General features: G+C 45.7%; 1 protein-coding gene across 10 annotated transcripts in view; it reads left to right on the top strand.

Annotated features, from left to right (window-relative positions):
- The window catches only part of RBFOX1 (RNA binding fox-1 homolog 1), a 1,985,071-nt gene that overhangs the window by 172,077 nt on the left and 1,794,250 nt on the right, over nucleotides 1-18,744 (top strand). For all 10 annotated transcript variants that reach the window (XM_064478203.1, XM_031433195.2, XM_064478206.1 and 7 more), the window contains exon 2: nucleotides 10,043-10,081. In XM_064478203.1, coding sequence (XP_064334273.1) covers nucleotides 10,043-10,081 — 39 coding nt within the window. The remainder of the gene's footprint in view (nucleotides 1-10,042; nucleotides 10,082-18,744) is intronic.

Below are 18,744 nucleotides of genomic sequence, written 5' to 3'. Positions count from 1 at the left end.
CACAATCAGCCCAGCATGTGCTAACTGTGTGCATCGCTGATTTATTAGGGTCCACAGGGATAAGGGAAATGGCGAGAGGCTACAGGGGCCTGCAGATGGGTGGTGTGTCCCGGAGGGCAGTGCTACACAGTGAGAGTTGATGTTTGATGGCAGGAGGAGAGAGGAAAGGAGAGGAGGAGGGTGAATATATGATTTATTGTGCACTTATTATGTGCCAAACATTGTCCTAAGGGATTTGCATGGAGTATCTCATTCCATTGTATTAGAGACCGACGAAATAGGTACAATTATTATTCTGCCTTACACAGGTGAGTCTCAAAGAGGTTGGGAGATGTGCACAAGGCCTCATAGGCTTGGTGAGGCTGTCATAGGCAGTATGACTCACATTCTTAACTATGATCCTCTACTGCTTCTTGAGGGAGGAGCTTTCAAGTTGCTATTAATCAAAATGGACATGTGGTTTTTAAGGAATTTTAAATTTTGGCTGTCTTTATTCCTAACGACAGGGGAACATGATATAATTTAGACCCACCTATCCACCCATCCATTCATCCATCCATCTATCTATCTATCATCCACCCATCCATCATCCATCGATACATCCATCCATCTTACTGGTTCTTAGTGAGATACTGATGGGTACCAGGAAGAGCCAGGTCTGGGAATACAGGGATGAACAAGGCAGATATAATCCCTATGCTGATGGATCTCATAGCCCAGTGGCAGAAGCCAGGAACACTTGGCTTTTAATATCCCAGCTTTTTCCCCTTCACCAAGATGCTTCCATAGTCTGAAACACTCTTTGCTCATGTGGTATACCCCTTTTCCTGTGTCTCAGAAGAGCCAGGATAGGCTATGGTACTGAAGGGGGTTCTCTGGCTTCCAGTACTTACCATGCCCTGACCTCTTGGTGACTTGTTCAGAGAGTACCTGGTCAACATCATCTTCTTCTGGTGACTGGATTTTCCCATGGTAGGCAAGACTGTCATATGGTCTGTTGTGCACCAGTGCTCAGAGGCCACATATAGACATGGGAGTCTAGGTCAGATATGGCCCTGGGTCTTCAGGAAGGACCCTGTCCCTCTGTTAAGGACCTCATCCACATCTCTAACCAGCTGTTGCCTGTCCCACCTGCAAGACAGATACAGCTTACCTATTCAGGTGGGTCCCAAGGCTTCATCACATCCCCATGCAACGTGGTGGGGCTGATGGGACCCCAAGTAGATTCTGACATAGAGAAAGAAACGTTAGCACTTTGCTAGACCAACTGGTAGGGTCCCTCAGATCCCCAAATTCATACTTCAGTTCAGATGTCTCGTCTGAACCCCACGCTGATATGTCCAGCTGCTTTCTCAACCATTCTAAGTGGATGTCTCAAGGACATCTCAAATGTCATGTGTCCACTTGTCACGTGTCTTACTCTCCCTTGAATTTTTCCTTCTCCCCAAATATTCCCCAGCTCAATAATTAATATCACTCATCACTTTGCATCAGATATGCAAGTCAGGAAATAAGAGGTTGTGGTACTCTCCCATTCTCCTGGCCCATAACACACCCATACACACACACACATGCACACACCAGCAAATCCTCTTGATTCTCACTCCAAAATATTTCTTCAGTCCATCTCCTTTCCTCCATTTCCTCCACCACCAGCTTAATTCACACTTCTGTCACCTTTTGTGGAAACCACAGTTGCCTCCCAACCGATTAAGCTATTTCTATTCTTGCTCGATCCAAACCGCTGTCAAGGTGAGAATAATAGTGACCTTGTTCCTTCCTGCTGTCATGTTCAGTGACTTCCCATTGCACTTGGAAAGACTCCAGACTCCTAACTTATGCTGGATCCCAATACTTCTTTGATATTGTGCCCACCCATCCCTCCACCTTCACCTTAAGGCACCTTTTAGGCTGCTCTGTCCCCCTAACTAAGACGCAAGCCCCAGAGTTCAGAAGCCACTACCTGCTCACTCTGTATTGCCAGTTCACTGAACACAGTGCCAGGACACAGGAGGCCCCAGGAAATAGTGGTAGTGTGAATGAATGAGTAAATTAATCAATGAATGAATGAGGCAGCCAGGTGACAGGACAGGTAATGACTCCTTCCAAGTTGAGGGTTCTCTATTTGTAGGGTTGCACACTGTGAGGTTTAACAGTGAGGTGGAACTTCGATCCTTTTCTTCCTGTGTCCATACTTTGGCCGACACAGAAGTCTCCCTCCGAGAAGGAACTGGTAGCCCAGTGGTGAATGGTGTAGGCAGATGACAGCCTCCAGCTGTTAATGCCTTGGACCCTCCTCAGTCCTTGAGCTGCCCTGTTTTTCTCAGGTTGGCCCTTGGCCAGTGACTGCAAGACTGTGGTCCCAGGGCCTGGCTGTTTCTGCCCAATGCAGGACTCCTCTAATGGGTACTCGGCTCTGGAGTCCCTAGTGAGTAGCCAGAAACTATCAAGTCCCCATCCCTGCCTGATGGCTCCCCCGTCCAATCCTGTCTCCTCTCTTCTTTCACAGCTCATATCAGTGTCCTGTGGCTGCTGTAAAAAAATGATCATGAACAGAGTGACTTAAAACGAAAGAAGTGTATCCTTTCACAGTTATGGAGGCCAGAGGTCCAAAATCAAGGGCGCCTTCAAGGGCTCTAAGAGAGGATCCCTCCTGCCTCTTTCAGCTTCTCAGGATTCCAGGCGTTCCTCGGCTTGTGGCTGCATCACTCTTGTCTCTGCCTCTGTCTTTATATTGCCCTCTTCCCTGTGTTTGCTGTGTCTCAAATCTTCCTTTACTCTTCTCTCTCAAGAACACTATCTTTGGATTTAGGGCCCCTAATCCAGTGTGACCTCATCTTACCTTGATTACAGATTACATCTACAGAGACCTTTTTCCCAAATAAGGTCACATGCACAGGTTCTGGGGGTTAGGACTTGAACATATCTTGGGGGAATACTTCTCAACCCCCAGTTCTGGTGTTACTCCCCAGTAAACCTTTTGCATGGCTAACTCCACCTTGGTGTCTGCTTTCCAGAAGACCCAGCCAACAGGCTTCCTTCCCTCACCTGGAGTGTTCTGTTCCTTGCTTGTTACAATACTCCACTTCTGCTTAAATATTTGAGTTTTGCCTCCCTGAGTCACTTGGAAGTTACCTGAGGGCAAGTGTGTGTCCTTCTGGACAATGCCAAGCATGATCTTCCATTTACACAAAAGAATTAGGGAACAAGAGAGGTCCTGGGATTAGAATCAAACAAAGCAGGTTTGAGTACCAACTCACTGACTCCTGGGACCCTGAGATATTTACTTCTCTGTTTTCATGATCTGTGACATGCTGATATAATAATATTCACCCTTCTTGTGGTCTTTTTGTGAGGACAAGATGTTTTAAATCATGTATGATGGGGGGAGTTCACCACTATTTTGTCTACACCAGTATAACCTCTCTTCCCTACCCCCTGTCTTTGAGGGGCCTGTAAGTCTCCTTTGAAAAAGGAGGGGCTCCCCTGGAAAGGAGGGGGCACACAGAGAGGTTTTGTTGGGGCTCTGCATAGGCTCGGGGCACAAGGACTGGCCCTTCTGGACCATCTGCAATCTTTGGGCGGATGTTTGTGGAAGGCTCTTTCCAGATAGTGACTGGGTTTCTCACCCTGGGTTCCATGATCTCCCTCAAAGGGCCAGATTGTTCTGTAAGCATTGGCTTGGCAATTGCCTTTGGATATCAGAAAGACTGTACACTGTTTCATTCTCTTTTCGCTTCTGCTAAAGTAATCCTAATCCTCCTGGAGGCAAGGAGAAGGCCTCTGATTGATGGAAAGTTTTATATAAGGAAGGACACCAAGGAAAAGCATAAAGATTAATCCAGGTTCTAATCCCGTTGCAGGAGCCAAGTGTGTCACCTGCTTGGGCATCGTGCAGCAGCTATTATGAATGTTGTTGCTTGATGTCCTGGTGTCACTGTACTTGTCATCAGGGTGAGGAGTGAGGGTCACGCTCAGATGTCACGGTGGAAATTTTGCTCGCAAAATGGATGACAGGGAAAGGAGTGTCTGTGGAAATACTCATCTTTCTCATCTCTTCTCCGTTGGGTAGAAGGATGGAGAAACTGCAGGCAAGCTGGGTCCTTTCCTGCAGTTTTGCATTCTCACTGTGCCTTCTAGGAGATTGCAGGCTGGAGAGGGCACAAGAAAGCTGGCCCAGAGGTGACTTCACCATGTTGTGGTCTTCCTGTTTACAAGGTCATGGGAGCAGAGGACAGATCCAATTTTTAAGAGTGGCACGTAGAGTAGCAACATTTGAGCTTCTAGAGAGTGCAATGTTGTGATGATTAGAGACGCAAGACCCTGCCCTGCACTGAGATCTGCCACTCCTTCCCCCTCTTTCCTTCTGTCCCTCACTCCACACTACTTCCTTCCCCTTAAGGCAGTTGTGTTCCCAGTTGTGGAGAGCAGAGCGGGTGGGTGAGGATGCCAGTCTGCAGGGAGGGACGGTGTCTCACTACTGTACTGGGCACTGTTCAGAATTAGAACTTTGTGCCCCACAGTTCCTGCAGCAACCCACCAGGCTCTGATGAAAGTTTCATGCAGTTTTCTCTTCCCTTTAAAGCCTGTTGGGGCATTTTCAGCAGAGGAGAAAGGGGTAGAGTTCACCTTAATCCTTCTCTGTCCCATATTTCTGCCTTTAAGTGGATCCAGGCCGGAGCCTTGTAATTATCTCAAAAATAGACCTGATAGCCACAGTGCATTTGGTGGGTTTCCTTGGCGGTGTCTAATGAAACAGCACAGCAAGGAGGAGGTAGTCTGTTGGCAGGGTGGATAGATGGCCTTGCGTCTGTTAATCTCACATTTCATCTCCATTTAAGCAGCCTCTGAGCTCATTAATTGTCTTTCTGAGAAGGGCCAGGCATTTATCTTTGAGAGCCATCCAGCTTTACTGAGTTCATCCAGCCTAAAGAGAAGGGGAGGGGAGACTGTAGCTGTCCACCTAATTTTACTGAACAAGAAATAGATAGTCAGACAGGGTGATGGCTCTTGATCTGTTTTGCCTGATTGCCTGCCCACCAGCAGGGTGGTACCGATCTCTGCCCTGACCAGTGTGGAAGAGAGTGCCACCTCCCCATGCTCTCACAGCATGGAAGATCACCCATTTCTTCCTGACATAAGGTGGAATTCTGTCAACGCCCACGTCATAGGAACAAACATAAAAGGAGTGCATAAAGCTGCCTAATGCCCCCAAAGTACCTGTCTGTTTTTAAAAAAGAGCAGATGCACAATCATTCGAATTTTATGAGAAGGATAAAGTAAAATGACTCTTTCTACAGGAATATGCAATATATATTTTTAAACTATCAAGTTCCTCTGATGCATTTAAAATAGATATAGAATGTTGATGAATAGCGGAATAGTTAAATAAATTATGGTGTGTCCAGAGTATGGGATTCTATGGAGTTCTGTGGAATTTCAGCTGTTAACAAAAGGAAGAGGTGACTCCACAGCAAAGGTTCTTAACTGGTTCCTCAGGGGACCCTTGGCTGTGTCTGGAGACATTTTTGGTTGTCACAGTTGGGGGAGAGGATGTGGGTCTGGCATTTAGTGGGTAGAGGCCAGAGTGTTACAAGTTTCCTTCAGTGCACAAGACAGCCCCCCACAACAAAGAAGCATCCAGTCTAAACTGTCAGCTTTCAACAGAGCTGAAGCTGAGAAACCCAGTTCCACATGAATTATCTGGAAAAGACATTCACACTCTATTGTTAAGTTTATAGAAATCAAGTGTGCAGATCAAAATCTGTAACTCCAACCCATTTTTAAAAATTAAAAGTATATGTTGTCTGTATCTAAATATGTATATATAGGTGGATATATTTGTACATGTTTAGGAAAAAGACCAGAAGGATACATGTCAAATTCATACTGCTTTTTTCAGGGGTGAGTTTGGTGAATAGTAGGGGCTTTCTTCATTTATAATTCAGAAAAGAGTGGTGGGGAAAATAAGATTGATTTTGATTTTTACAGGTTCAATGGACACCTTACCTTTCCAGGATCACACATTCTGCAGAATGGATTTTCTCAGGGCAGCACATACATTGCTTTTCAAGGGACTGTTATATGAGGCTATCTAGATGAATGCTATAAACGAGATTTTTATAGGAGACTCTTTCTTTTCATTGCCCGATGTCTGCCATTAGTTACAGTCGAGCCTGGCAAGACTAGGTCTTGATTTCTTAAACAAACAAAATAAAATTAAACTCTGAATACTGAGGAATAAACAGATCCTTGTGGATAAAGATACAGAAAATGTCTTTAAAACTGCATCACGGCACACCAAGATGATCAACATTCAGAAAAACAACCACCATGGAATATTCATTTTGACCAAATTGTCCTGCTGGTCCCCTTGCTTTCAGCCAAATTGTCTTCAGCAGCACGAAGAGACTTGTCCAGAAGCCTTTGGAGCGTCTATTATTGTGCACTTATTATGCAGTAACCAGGCCAGGGAGGAGAGCGCAGTGCAAGAGACACGGCTGCAGTGGATCGAGAGGGACTGAGCACGGGGATGAGTGAGAGGCGGCCCCAGGCTTCAGGCTCAGTGGGCTGGCAGGACTGCGATGCGCTTCTCCAACCTAAGAGGTGGAGGAGGCACAGCTGGCGGAGAGAGCAGGGCATGGCTTGGGCCACGTGGAGTTGAAATGTTAGTGGGACGCCCACGTGGAGAGGGTGAGACGATGGTCATTTTGTTGCGCCTGGAGCTCAGGACAGCAGCTAGGACCAGAAACACACATTCATGGTCCTAGAGGAGGTGGGGACCGAGGTATGAGTGGGATAGTAAATGGTTCCAAGGGATGGGTGGGGAGTAAGACGCATGCAGAGGCGGAGTCCTAGAGGATGCCGGTGTTCCCAGAATAGGGGTAGGAAACGGAGCCCGAAGGACTAAGCACTTTGGGAAAAGACGTCAGAGAGGGGCAGACAAAGCTGTAAGAATCACTGCAGAGGGCTCCCAGTAAGGTGAGAAGGGACAAGGGGGCTTGCGCGATAAAGCTGTCTCAGTGGGAGGGGCCCAGGGCCTTGGGGAGTAAATGAGAGGGGTGGAGGGTCCTCACATGCTCTTCTTCGGAGCTGTAGCCTCACTTGTATTTATGACTCCCTGGTTACTGTCTGCTCCTCCTCCAGACTGTCAGTGACATTGGGGACTGTTTATTTGTGCTTCTCACCACGTCTCCAATGTTGAGCACAGTTCTGGAGGGTGGATGGAAGAAGCAAAGAGATACGAGCTTTTACAGTTGCTAAAGGAGATGAGGGGGCAAGGAAGAGAGGGGTGAGATCTGGATATCTTCTGGGCCCAGAGGAGGGGCTGGCATAGAAAGAGGGTTTGAGGATAAGCGGAGGGATGCGGGACAGAGGGAGGGCTGGGGGAGGCACAGGGCTTGGTTCTAAGAAACCAGGAGAGAGGTCAGTATTCATCTACCCTTTGTATGCTGACCCTGGGCTCTGCCTTACCCACTCGCTCTCGATGTGTGCCTCCCTTGTAAGCCGAGGTCAGAGGCCCACCTGAGCCTGCACAGTGGACCAGGCACTCCACCCTGTCCATGACTTTCAACAGGCAGGCAGGACAAGCCCTCTTGTTTACGCCTTGCAAACAGGAGAGAAGTGCCACAGGCATGCTGGCGTAACAGCCTTTGAGGGAGAAGAAGTTCAGCATTTACTTTACATGTTACCTGTTTCCAAATTGTGGCTCTAGCTCTAAGTCATGTCCCCGAAGATTCCTCTTTATGTGAATGGTCTGTGCTGGCTGGTCCCAGCCCATTTCCTGGTTAATCTCTGGGAATGGACTTGAGCAACAATGATAATAAAAATACTAATAACAGTTCTAGGTATTTTCTTCCTCTAAACTTCTTTGCTGTGAACATATTTGCAGCAAACATCTTCGCCCCATAACTAATTGGCCGTAAAGCATATAATAAAGGATAAAATAACTGGTTAACAGTTGGTTTCACTTGTCCATTGGCACAGGACTCCCATTTCTGTATTCCATCAGTCTTAGCCCTCATGATGGTCTAAACAGAACTGAGAGATGGGGCAGCATTAAAATAGCGGATGATAACAACTACGTGTATCAACTTGATAGAAAATATAGTGATAAAACTTACTGGAAGTTTGAAATAGAGAGCGTAAAGCCAGATCACACATTATACTAGAAAAGAATAACATCAGTTTGCAAATCCTTCCGTGATCTGAAGGTGCAGAGTCGAAGCCATGTTTCCCATAGAACTTTGGAACATTTGCCAAAGGACACGTGATAATCTGCCCAGAAGGAACAGCCATACAGAGGTTTTCCCGGTGTGATACAGAGCTCAGTTAATATACATGCACCCGAGTGTTTGGAAACCAATCCCTCTCTGTTATTTGCACAATACTGCCATGAATCTACACACATGTTAGATATGTGGAAATATTTTGTATTTCACAATAAACTCTTTAAAATTTTGTTACTCATTTTTCATGTTTCATTATGTCCTTTTTTTTTTTACATCCCTATTTACCTTTTTGTTATTTTATCTCTTACGGCGAAATTGCCTTACAGCCAATTAGTTTTGCGGTGAAAATGTTTATAGAGAAAAGCGCCTTGTGGCAAAGGTGCTTAGGGCAAAATGCTGGGCTGGGCTAATAACAGCTCTTGTCACAGAGACCTTTGCTGAGGGCTGTCCATAAACCAGGGGTGCGGTATCACATTTAATCTCTGCGGTCACCCTGTGAAGTAGGTTGGGAGCCTGGAGCTCAGCTCAGGGTGGATGGGAAGTAACAGCGGAATATTGTCTTCTCCCGGTGGCTGGGTCTGCTGTGCCCGAGACCTTGGGCAGCAAAGTAGAGTAGCCCATCTCTTTGTCTTTAAGGTACTGGCTTGGTTAATCTCCTCACAGTTTATTGGACCCAGAGCCCTGGCTGGGACTGGCCAGTGCCAGGGGATTTTTATCTGTTTGGCAGAGTCCAAGAAAGGGGTTTTCTTCTTTCTGTCTCTCGGAGTCTGGGGTACTGGGGGAGCCACAGGCATATGATAAAGGGGCTTGATCTGAGCCTCAGGCAGGGATAAGGGGAGCTTGTGGTGTCTTCTCTCCTGTTGGGTGGAAACCATCTCAAAACCGATAGGAAATATGGTAGATGTGTGAGTGGCGGGCAGAGAGAGAGAGGGAGGAAGAGAAGGTTTTCTTGGCTTGGACAGTGATGTCCTGAGTTCGGGGGCAGACTGGCCCTGGGATTTGCATTTCACAAAGCGTCTGTGCAACTCGCCTTTTCCCTTTCGTCTCAGCCAGGGCCCTTTCTGTGCTGGGGATTGACCTGGGAGTTCTGAGAACAAGTGGAGCATGTGCATGGGTCAGTCCACAGTATGGGGGCTACTTGGGGCTATTGATCTGAGTAGGGTATGGCTTTTGGTTCTGTGAAAATGTGCTTAAAAATCTGCTGGTGCCTTCCAAACCTGCTTAGAAAAAACTAAAACACCCTATGTTGACCTTCAAGGCTGGACATGACCTGGTTCCTGTCTGCCTCCCTCTCTGATGTCTGACTGTCCTCAGATATTCCAGCCATCTTGCTCCCTGGCCCTTGTCCACTTGTGCCTGCCCCAGGGCCTTTGTACCTGCTGTCCCTGCATTGAAAATACCTACTTCAGATATGTCTGACTCCTTATCATTTGGCTGTAACCCTCCCTGACCCCCAACGTAAAGTAGCACCTATCACTCTCAATCCCACAACCCAGTTTGTTATCATGATTGGCCTTATCACTCTCTGATATTATCTTTATCTGTGGTTATTTGTTACTTTCCTTATTTGCCTTGTCCTTCCTCCTCCCTCCCACCCGGTGGCAGGGACTTGTTATCTTGTTTATTGTTAAAAACACAGAGCCCACAATAGCACCTGGTATGTGTTAGGCACCCAATGAACATTTTCGGAATGTATGAATCACATATTTCTTTCTAAGGAATGTGGTTATTTTGTCTAAGAGAAAAAGAAAAGAAAAGAAATTGTTTCAATGTGAAACTCAACATTTGTCTTTGAATTTTTTTTTATGCAGAATCTGCTGTCTCTGCCATGCAGCTTGGTCGAGGGTCAGGTAAGTACTCATTTCGTCCTGACTTGGGACTTTTGTTAAGTCTGGTGGAAATGATGGAGGTAAAAAAGTCTCATGTTCTCTATTACTGTGCAAACCCAGCCCAGCCACATAGTCGGCATGGCTAAGGAGAGGGGTGGGCAACTCCTGTGCTTATAGCCTCTGGCTTTTTTTATCCTCCCCTCCCAGTTGGAGGGGTTTGGCATAATTGGCACATACTTGCTACCAGGTACAATCCTGTGCCCAAGGCAGACATATCTAATCAATCACAGCACAATTCAACCCTTACACAGAACAGATACTACCGATTGATCAAGGAAGGCTGTGAGATGAAACTTACTTGGCATCTTTCATATTTGAACTCTAGGTGGGTGTTTAGGTGGCTTTGCATTAGGAATGATGAGAGTGGTTGTGAGGATGGGAATCTTGCCCTTTCATCTATTTCATCACTCAGCTTTGAAGGCGAATGAAGGAAACCCACATCTTCCGGCATCATGCCACGTTTTTATTAGCATTGGAGCCACCAGAGCTTGGCCATGTAAGAATATAATTGAACCAAACGGATCTATACCTTGGGGCAAAGCATTTTTTTTTTTATTGATTCCAACTCTACATTATTATTGTTGCTTAATGAGGAACTAATGTAATTTCTAATGAAGCCACATGGCCCTCAGATAGATGAAGTAAGATTTTATTTCCCTTGTGATGCTGTATCCTCTCTTCAATTAAAACCCGGGAAGGAAAATTAATACAAATGTAAGAAATTTTTTTTCCTAAGAGTAGTGTCAGGACAGCAGCTTTTTATTACATATGTAAATTTTCTGTGTGATGGGATTTGAGAGACACGTGCCTGGCCCTTGAGTGGATGGGAGATGGTTAAAGTGGTGAAGTAGGCTTCCTGGGGAAGTTGAATCTGTGGTCTCTGGCTCCACTGCCCTTTCCCCTCCTCCTGGCGTCACTGTCCATTGGAGCACCCCTCCCCACGCCCCTGCTGTTGGCTGCCAGTTATGCATAGAAAAATTTGAGAAATGGAGTTTTTTCTTGAAGTAACTTACTACCATTATTATTATTTTGGTTTTGTATTATTTTTTAACTTAAAAATTATACAATTTTTTTTACAATATACAATTGTACAGTAATTTTTAAGGTTACTTTCCATTTACAGTATTACAAAATATTGACTATATTCTCTGTGTTGTACAATACATCCTTGAGCCTGTCTTACAACCAATAGTTTGTGCCTGGCTTTTCCCCTCTTCCTATGCTGCCCCTCTCCTACTTCACAGTGGTAACCACTAATTTGTTTCCTATACCTGTGAGTCTGCTTCTTTTTTTGTTATATTCACTAGTTTGTTGTATTTTTTAGGTTCCATATATAAGTGATGTATAATATTTGTCTTTGTCTAATTTCACTTACTATAATGCTGTTCAAATTCATCCATGTTGCTGCAAATTCCATTATTTCATTCTTTTTTATGTCTCAGTAGTATTCTATTGTGTGTGTGTATATACATATACACATACATACATACCACTTCTTCTTTATCCATCATCTGTCAGTGGACACATAGGTTGCTATCATATCTTGAAATTTGTAAATAATGCTGCTGTGAACATTGGGGCTCATGTGTCTTTTCAAAATGGTGTTTTAATTTTTTTCAGATATATACCCAGGAGTGGAATTGCTGGGTCATATGGTAGTAATTTATTGATGTGAAACTCATATAAAATTAGCCATTTTAAAGTGAACAATTTAGTTGTGTTTGATATATTCACAGTGTTGTGCAACCATCACCTCTAAACATATTCGTCACCCCAAAAGATAACCCTGTGAGCTGTCACTTCCCATTCCCCCTCCTCCCAGCCTATGGCAGCCACTAATCTGCTTTCTCTCTCTCTGGATTTGCTCATTCTGGACATCTTATATAAATGAATCCAAAAATATGCGGCCTCTTGTGACTGGTTTCTTTCACTGAGCATAATGTTTATGAGATTCAGCTATGTTGGCACGTGGAATGTCAGTGCTTCATCCCTTCCCTGGATGAATCATGTTCCATTGCATGCATGGAACACATTTGTTTATCCACTTGTCTGTTGGTGGATATTTGGGTTGTTTCTGTGCTTTGGCTATTATGAATAGAGCTGCTGTGAACATGTGTGTACAAGCATTTGTTTAAACACTTGTTTTCCATTCTTTTGGGTATATACCTAGAAGTGGATTTGAAGTGCCATAGAGTACTTCTGTGTTTAACTTTTTGAAGAACCAACAAACTTTGTGAATGTGCGAACCAAAAAAAAAAAAAAAAAAAAAAAAAAAAAGAGGAGTCTCAGCAAGATCTCCAGTGTCTGCTGAGATTTGAAGCCTGGCAGGCTGGCTCCGGGGACTGTGTTTCCAGCCACCATGCTGTCCTGCGTTTGGGGGTGTCAACCCTGGTTAGCACGTTCTACTCGTCCACTGCCCTGGGGAATGTAGAGGTGGAAGGAGAGTGGAGGGCAGGCTCCTCTCATCTCGAGGGACGAAATGTATCATTCCTGGCTGGTATCCCTCTTTTTCCATGTGCCATCTTGACCCCTAAACTTTGGAGAATCCGTGCAGTTGCTGGGTCACTAGACTGAGTCATCACTTGATTTGTTGATAGGTTAGTTGACCCAGTTACTCGGTCTTTCTCTTTCTCTCAGGGCTGACAAAGTCAATTTGACAAAATGATAACAATTCATTGAGTATCAGCTGTGAGCCCTGTGCTAAACTTGAATTAATCTAACTCTTCTATAGCACCTAGGCAGACCAGGTCCCAGCATCCCTCGTTTCCTACCACTGGCGGCGGGGGTGGGGAGCCCAGAGTGGTGAAGTAACTTGTCCACAGTCACACAGCTTGTAAGTGGCAGAGCTGGAATTTGAACCCAGGTATGTGCATCTCTGCAGCCTGGAGTCTCCCTGCTCTGTCTGCAGGCTTCTCCAGACCGCCCCAGGCATCAACATTTTCCACACTAGAGTGAAGATTTTTTAAAATCTCATTACAGTTTGGGCTTTCCTGAACCCACACAGTCCCCAGAACATCTTGAGATGCTGGGAACTTCTAAATCGGTTGTGAGAAAATGGGAATTCCCATTGGGGGAATGATATTCCATTCTTCTCTCTTCCTAGTAAAACCACTAGGAAGCATATTGCAAAACAGAAGTCTGGAATTTACGGTCAAGGTGACTTTTGTTTTTAACTGATTTTGCATCCTGCCTTCTCAATACTTTGTCAATAGCTGGAGTGAGGTCTGAATTTGTCGTGTGAAGTTGGTCATCTTTCTTCCCCCAGCGGGATGCTTTGCAAAACTGCACAGGGATGGTCCAGGCCCCTAGAGTTGCTGGCAGCCCAGGTAGCTGGAGATGGGATGCTTCTCAGGTGAGAGGGAGAAGGGAGTGACAAGGGTGACATGGGCAGGTGGGTCCTTTCTCCAGGAAGTCCCTGGCTCCCCAGGCACCAAGCAGTTAAATGCTCTGCCTGGAAAGTAACTTCCCCCAGGTTCCCTTCCCTGAGCGTGATAAAGCACGAGGGGGAGCTGGGGCATATTTACACCTGCTCCGCACGCAAGTTTCAATGGCGGTAATTCTCTGACCTTTTAAAATGGATAAATCTCCTTGGCAGTGGCATATTTCTGAAGCTTAGCTTGGAGTGGGGGCCGAGGCACTGGGAGACGTGGCCAGACCAGGGAGAAGATTGATTAGCCCCGAGGGGGTTCTGTTCTGGAAACCTGCCACGCCCATGGCCCCACTCAGGGTGGTTTGGGTAGGAAAAAAGTGTGGTTTTGGCCGGAGTGTGAGTCCTTGCATCACCTCCCAGATGGATGAAAGCAGGCAGGCTGTTTTTCAGATTGAGAGTGGATTTATTCCTTTGATCACCTGCCTTCGTCTGCCTCCTCTGTGAGTTCCGATGGATGCTCTGTTCTCGTGTCTCTGTTGTTTGCCGTCACAGGGAACACAGGGTGAGAATCTTATTATCACGGGTTCTTTAACTCCCTTGCAGCATCACCAGGGAGCATAATAACCTCTGTGGCTGGCAGTTCCCCTCCTTTTATCCTCCTTTCCTTCCTTCTCCCTCCAGAGCTCCCAACCAAGAGGTGTGGGAGAACCTGTAGAGAAGGGTTGGGTATTTCTCAGACCTACTATGTGCCAGGTGGAGTCCCACAAGAAAGGTTATTAGTAAACCCGTTTGCAGGTGGCGAGCTTCATGCTCAGAGAGGCAATAACTGTCCCATGTCACCCAGCTCACTGGAGGCAGGACAAGGATTAAAATCCGGGTCTGACTGACTGCGGCGTATTTGCGCTTTCTGATGCTGCCTCCAGAGTGGGGAGAGGTGGTGTAGACTTTCCAGAGCGTCTCCTTCCCAATGTTCAGGTTCCTCCCTTATTTCTCAGGGTGGTGCCTACACTCCCGTCTGCACTGGGTCTCACCTTCCATCAGCCATTTGTAAGTTCACAGCAGCCCCCCTGTTTAAGAGGCTGGGACTGACTTTCCAGCGATCATTTCCTAACAGAAGGAATGCTCTTTCCAGCTCAGCAAGTGTCGGTTCATAATTACCAGTGTAATTAGAGCAGGATTTACCATCTGAGCCTCTGTGGAGGCTGCAAGCCTGACTCCGTAGGTAGCTCTGGCTTAGAAGGGTGTCTGGTTCCCCAGGGAACCCAAGGAATCTTCTGGGTCCTGCAGAACCATATGGAATTACCAGCAGATCCAGAGGCTTCCCACAGTTCTAAGAATAATGCCCAGACACCCTGACATGAGCTGGCTACCCCGGCACCTTTCTGACCTTGGAAGCTCTCAGATTCAAAGCCACCTCCTTTTAGGAGCCTCTGATGACTGGCCAAAGAATCAGCATCTTTCCTGCCCGATATGTGATCTTTTCTATTGCTGTTTTATCTTCCATGGCATTTAGCATTATCTGAAATGATACTCCTTTCTTGTGCTCATGTTTATTTACTTGACTCCTTCTTACCAAAATATAAGCTCCTGAAGAGCCATGTCTTGCTCACTTGTCTTCATCATTCTTGTTGAATTGAAACCTGAGACCTTCGTTGACACCTTGTTATTCCTGTTACACTCTGTCATGTCCCATTGTTTATCTCCATGCCTCGCTTTTTAATAACTAACCATTTTTTTTCTTTGTGCTTGACGAAGTCTATAAAATTCATAATAGGAAGCACCTTATCTTTTTACTCCATTGGATCCCCAGTACCTTGTGTAGTACCTGGTAGGAGGTAGATTCTCAGTGAACATTAGATGGGTGGGTGGATGGATAGATGGATGGATGGGTGGATAGGCAGATGGGTAGTCAGATGGATAGTTGAATGGATGGGTAGGCAAGTCTGGATAAAGTTTTCTGGAATACCCCTTGGACACATAAAGGTATGCTCTCTATCTGACAAACCTTATTAATTTTACAGTAAAGGCCTTGGGCCCTGTATTTTCTTTTTAATCTGAGATGGGTTGGTTAGAGTTTCCCTGAGCTACTGTATTTCTGTTGGTTTTTCTTGGTACTGGTCACAGTTTGTGCTTTATATATTTTGAGTCCATGTTCTTTGATTCACAAAGGCGATTTATTGACCAGCACTGATTATGGATTGAGGCTTTTATTAATATACAATGACCATCTCAAGGTTGGATAGTGCTTTCTGCCTTGGGTTTTTCTAAAATCAATGTTACTTTCTATCTGTCTTTGGTTTCCATGGGCCTGGGCACATCCTTTCATTGTTACTCGTTTAAAATTTCCCCTTGGAAATGCAGATGTCTCTCGGAAGTAGCTGATGGATGAATCTTGTTTATTCACCCCGTCTGAGACTCATAGCTTTTTAACTGAGGAGTTCAGTATCAGTATAGTTGCCATGGTATACATATCTGATTACCTGTCATTTAAAAAAATTATTCCCTAAAAAGATCTTTTCTTGCTGCTTCATTTATTTTCTCTCTTCTTGGCTCTGCAGATTTCTGTTTGATTTGCTTTTATCTTACCTGCTGATTGGGACGGTAGGTAGGCATCCTGTTATTAATTCTACACGTGTTTCCCTTTCACTTCTTTGAAAAGGATGCTGTAACCCTTGTTTCTCTAATAGTCAAGGTCAAGAATGAAATGGCATCTTTGAACTCCATCCAGGCAAGATGAGGACATTCAGCTCACCTGCACTTTGCATTTCTCTGCACCTCTTCCATGTTCCCAGGGGTTGTCACTATAATTGGGACTTCAGAGCCAGTTTAATGCCCATATGTTATAATTTTGTCACCTTCGTAGTAATTAGATAATGCTTGTGGAGGGGTTAATATGTAAGAGGCACGGTGCTAAGCACCAAATATAGAGTTTCTTACCTAATCTTCATAAGAACCCGATGAGGAACTGTCCTTGCCGCCACTTTTTGATGGTGAAAGTGAGTTTTTGGGGTTTCATAGCTTGTTTGAGAGGGTGGCAGAGCTGCTAGTATGTGGAACTGCCTCTAGCTCTTAACCACAGCTGTCTTGCTCACTGTCAGTGAGGACTGCTGCCAGCTGTGTGTGGCTTGGAAATGTATTTACACCCAGCAGATCAGCGAGACTCTTACCTGTTCTGTTTCCACCCACAGTACCCCTCCTCGAATTAGATTTTTATTATTGACCCCCGACTTCCAGATCAGCACCACCCACATTGTCATGTGCTGAGGAAGCCCCTACAGACTCTGGTTAGGATGCAGAATCTGATCCAGTAAGTCTGGAGTGAGGCCTGAGATCCTGCCTTTCTTACACGCTCTGAAGTGACGCTGACGCGGCGGGTCCGAGTGCCTGTCTGTGACAGTGCGATTCCAGATTATTCCAGAACCTCGTCCCTCTGCCTGCTTAATTGGCTTTGTTTTTATTGGCACTCTAGCTCATTACTCTTTAATGCAGTGGTTAAGCAAATGGCCCCTGAAGACAACTGCCTTGATTCAAATCCCAGCCTGGCTGCTGACTCACTGGGGTAACAGTGCCATCTCACTGGGTTGTTGTGGGGTTTAAGCAAAGCAAGATAAATGAAGTGTTTAGAATGGTGTCTGGCAATTGGGGAGGGTAAGGTGCATGCTTGGTATTATTATTTGCTCCATCGGAGCCCTTCAATCTGTCACAGCACAAACCTTTCACTACTTCCCTATCTGCTTCCCCTTTCCCCCTCCCCCAGCTCCTTTCCCAGCCTATGGGATTTGTGCAGACTCTATCCTTAACCTTCAGAGTCTTCCTGTTTCCTCTGCATGAATCCTCTCCTCATAATGGCTGGAGTCTCACCTCTTCCACGCAGCCCTCCTGGCTAACATTTCTCAGTCCAATCCTCTCATTTAAAATAAATGAGAATATCTACCTCGCCATCTAGCCACAAGAGTACATATTGAACTCTTTGTAACTGCAACTTGAGTAAGAACAGAGCACTGCTGTTGAGCTACCTGCAGGACTGTTTGTACTGAGTGGGTTGTATAAGCTTGGATTCAAAAGGGAATTGGTCAGGGTAATAAAGGTTTAGAGACTGCTGCGCAGAGAGAGCAATGGAAGAAGAAGGGAAAAGAGACACAAAGCAGCTACCATTTGGAGGAAAAGTTTGGGGGCAGATCAGAGATTGTGGAAGGGAACTGTTGGGAAGTTCTGCACTGTTATGTGCAACATTTCCCCCTTCCCATCACCCTGTGAATGGTTCAGCAAAATGTGCATTTCCTGTTAGTGTTTTGTGGTGTTGGCTCTGTTTGGGGGTGCGGTGGTGAAGCACTAGGTATGGTCTCAAGCAGACATGGCAGGTCTCAAGCTGACAAGCTGGCCACCATCTACACTGCTTGCTCATCTACACTGAGGTGGGACTCAGGTGTTAGTAGCTTTGAAAACTTCCCAGGTGATTCCAATGCACAGCCAAGGTTGGGGACCATCAACTTTAAGCTGTGTGCCCCTCATTTGTTGTGTAGGGTGTTCATAGTGTTAAGTGCTCAGAGCAGTTTTTTTTTTTTTTTTTTTCAAAAGGTGGTGGTCATGTTACTGTGGTCTTCTAAGTGTGGAGAACAGAGCTAATTCGGTTTCTTCCCTGCAGGGCTTATCAGCCAGCACCTTTCATACCTCATGATATGCGTTGACCATACATGCTTTTAGGAGAGTATCTCCTAACATGTGGGTACTTGATACCTGCTTGTCTGTGGGCCCGAGAGCCAGTTTCAGGGAGACGGAAAAGATTTCCTGTATGCCTTTACGCTGTCAGATTTGCTGATGATCGCGGTGCTGGTGAAGGTGACAGTGATTTTGATTATGATCACCTCACTACCAAGCAAAGACTCAAAGACCCAGGAGAGGAATGCTCAGCCCCCTTCCTGGGGACAGGGTGTCTTCCCTACCAGGTGGCCCAGACTGTCACTTCTAATTTGGGAACCGGTCTTACTTTGCATATGTGATTGAAGTAATTGCACTGGCTGTTTCTCTTAATCTACGAGATGCTGAGTAGGGATGGGACAGCTAATGGAATTAGTTCTGATTTTCTCTGGATTTTTTTTGCTTCCCAGTCACTGCCTCTTTGCTCTCCCTAATTGCGAGCTCTGTATCAGGGAGTTGGGGTACATATGATACTGAACTCTCCCCTCTTTCATGGGCTCCTCATGTCTCAGGATGGATTCCTTATGGCTACTCCTCATGTGGCTGCTTCACAGCT

Source organism: Camelus dromedarius, chromosome 24, assembly GCF_036321535.1.
Source record: "Camelus dromedarius isolate mCamDro1 chromosome 24, mCamDro1.pat, whole genome shotgun sequence".
In the NCBI taxonomy this organism is placed as follows: Eukaryota; Metazoa; Chordata; class Mammalia; order Artiodactyla; family Camelidae; genus Camelus; species Camelus dromedarius.
This window is presented reverse-complemented; position numbering and strand designations above follow the sequence as displayed.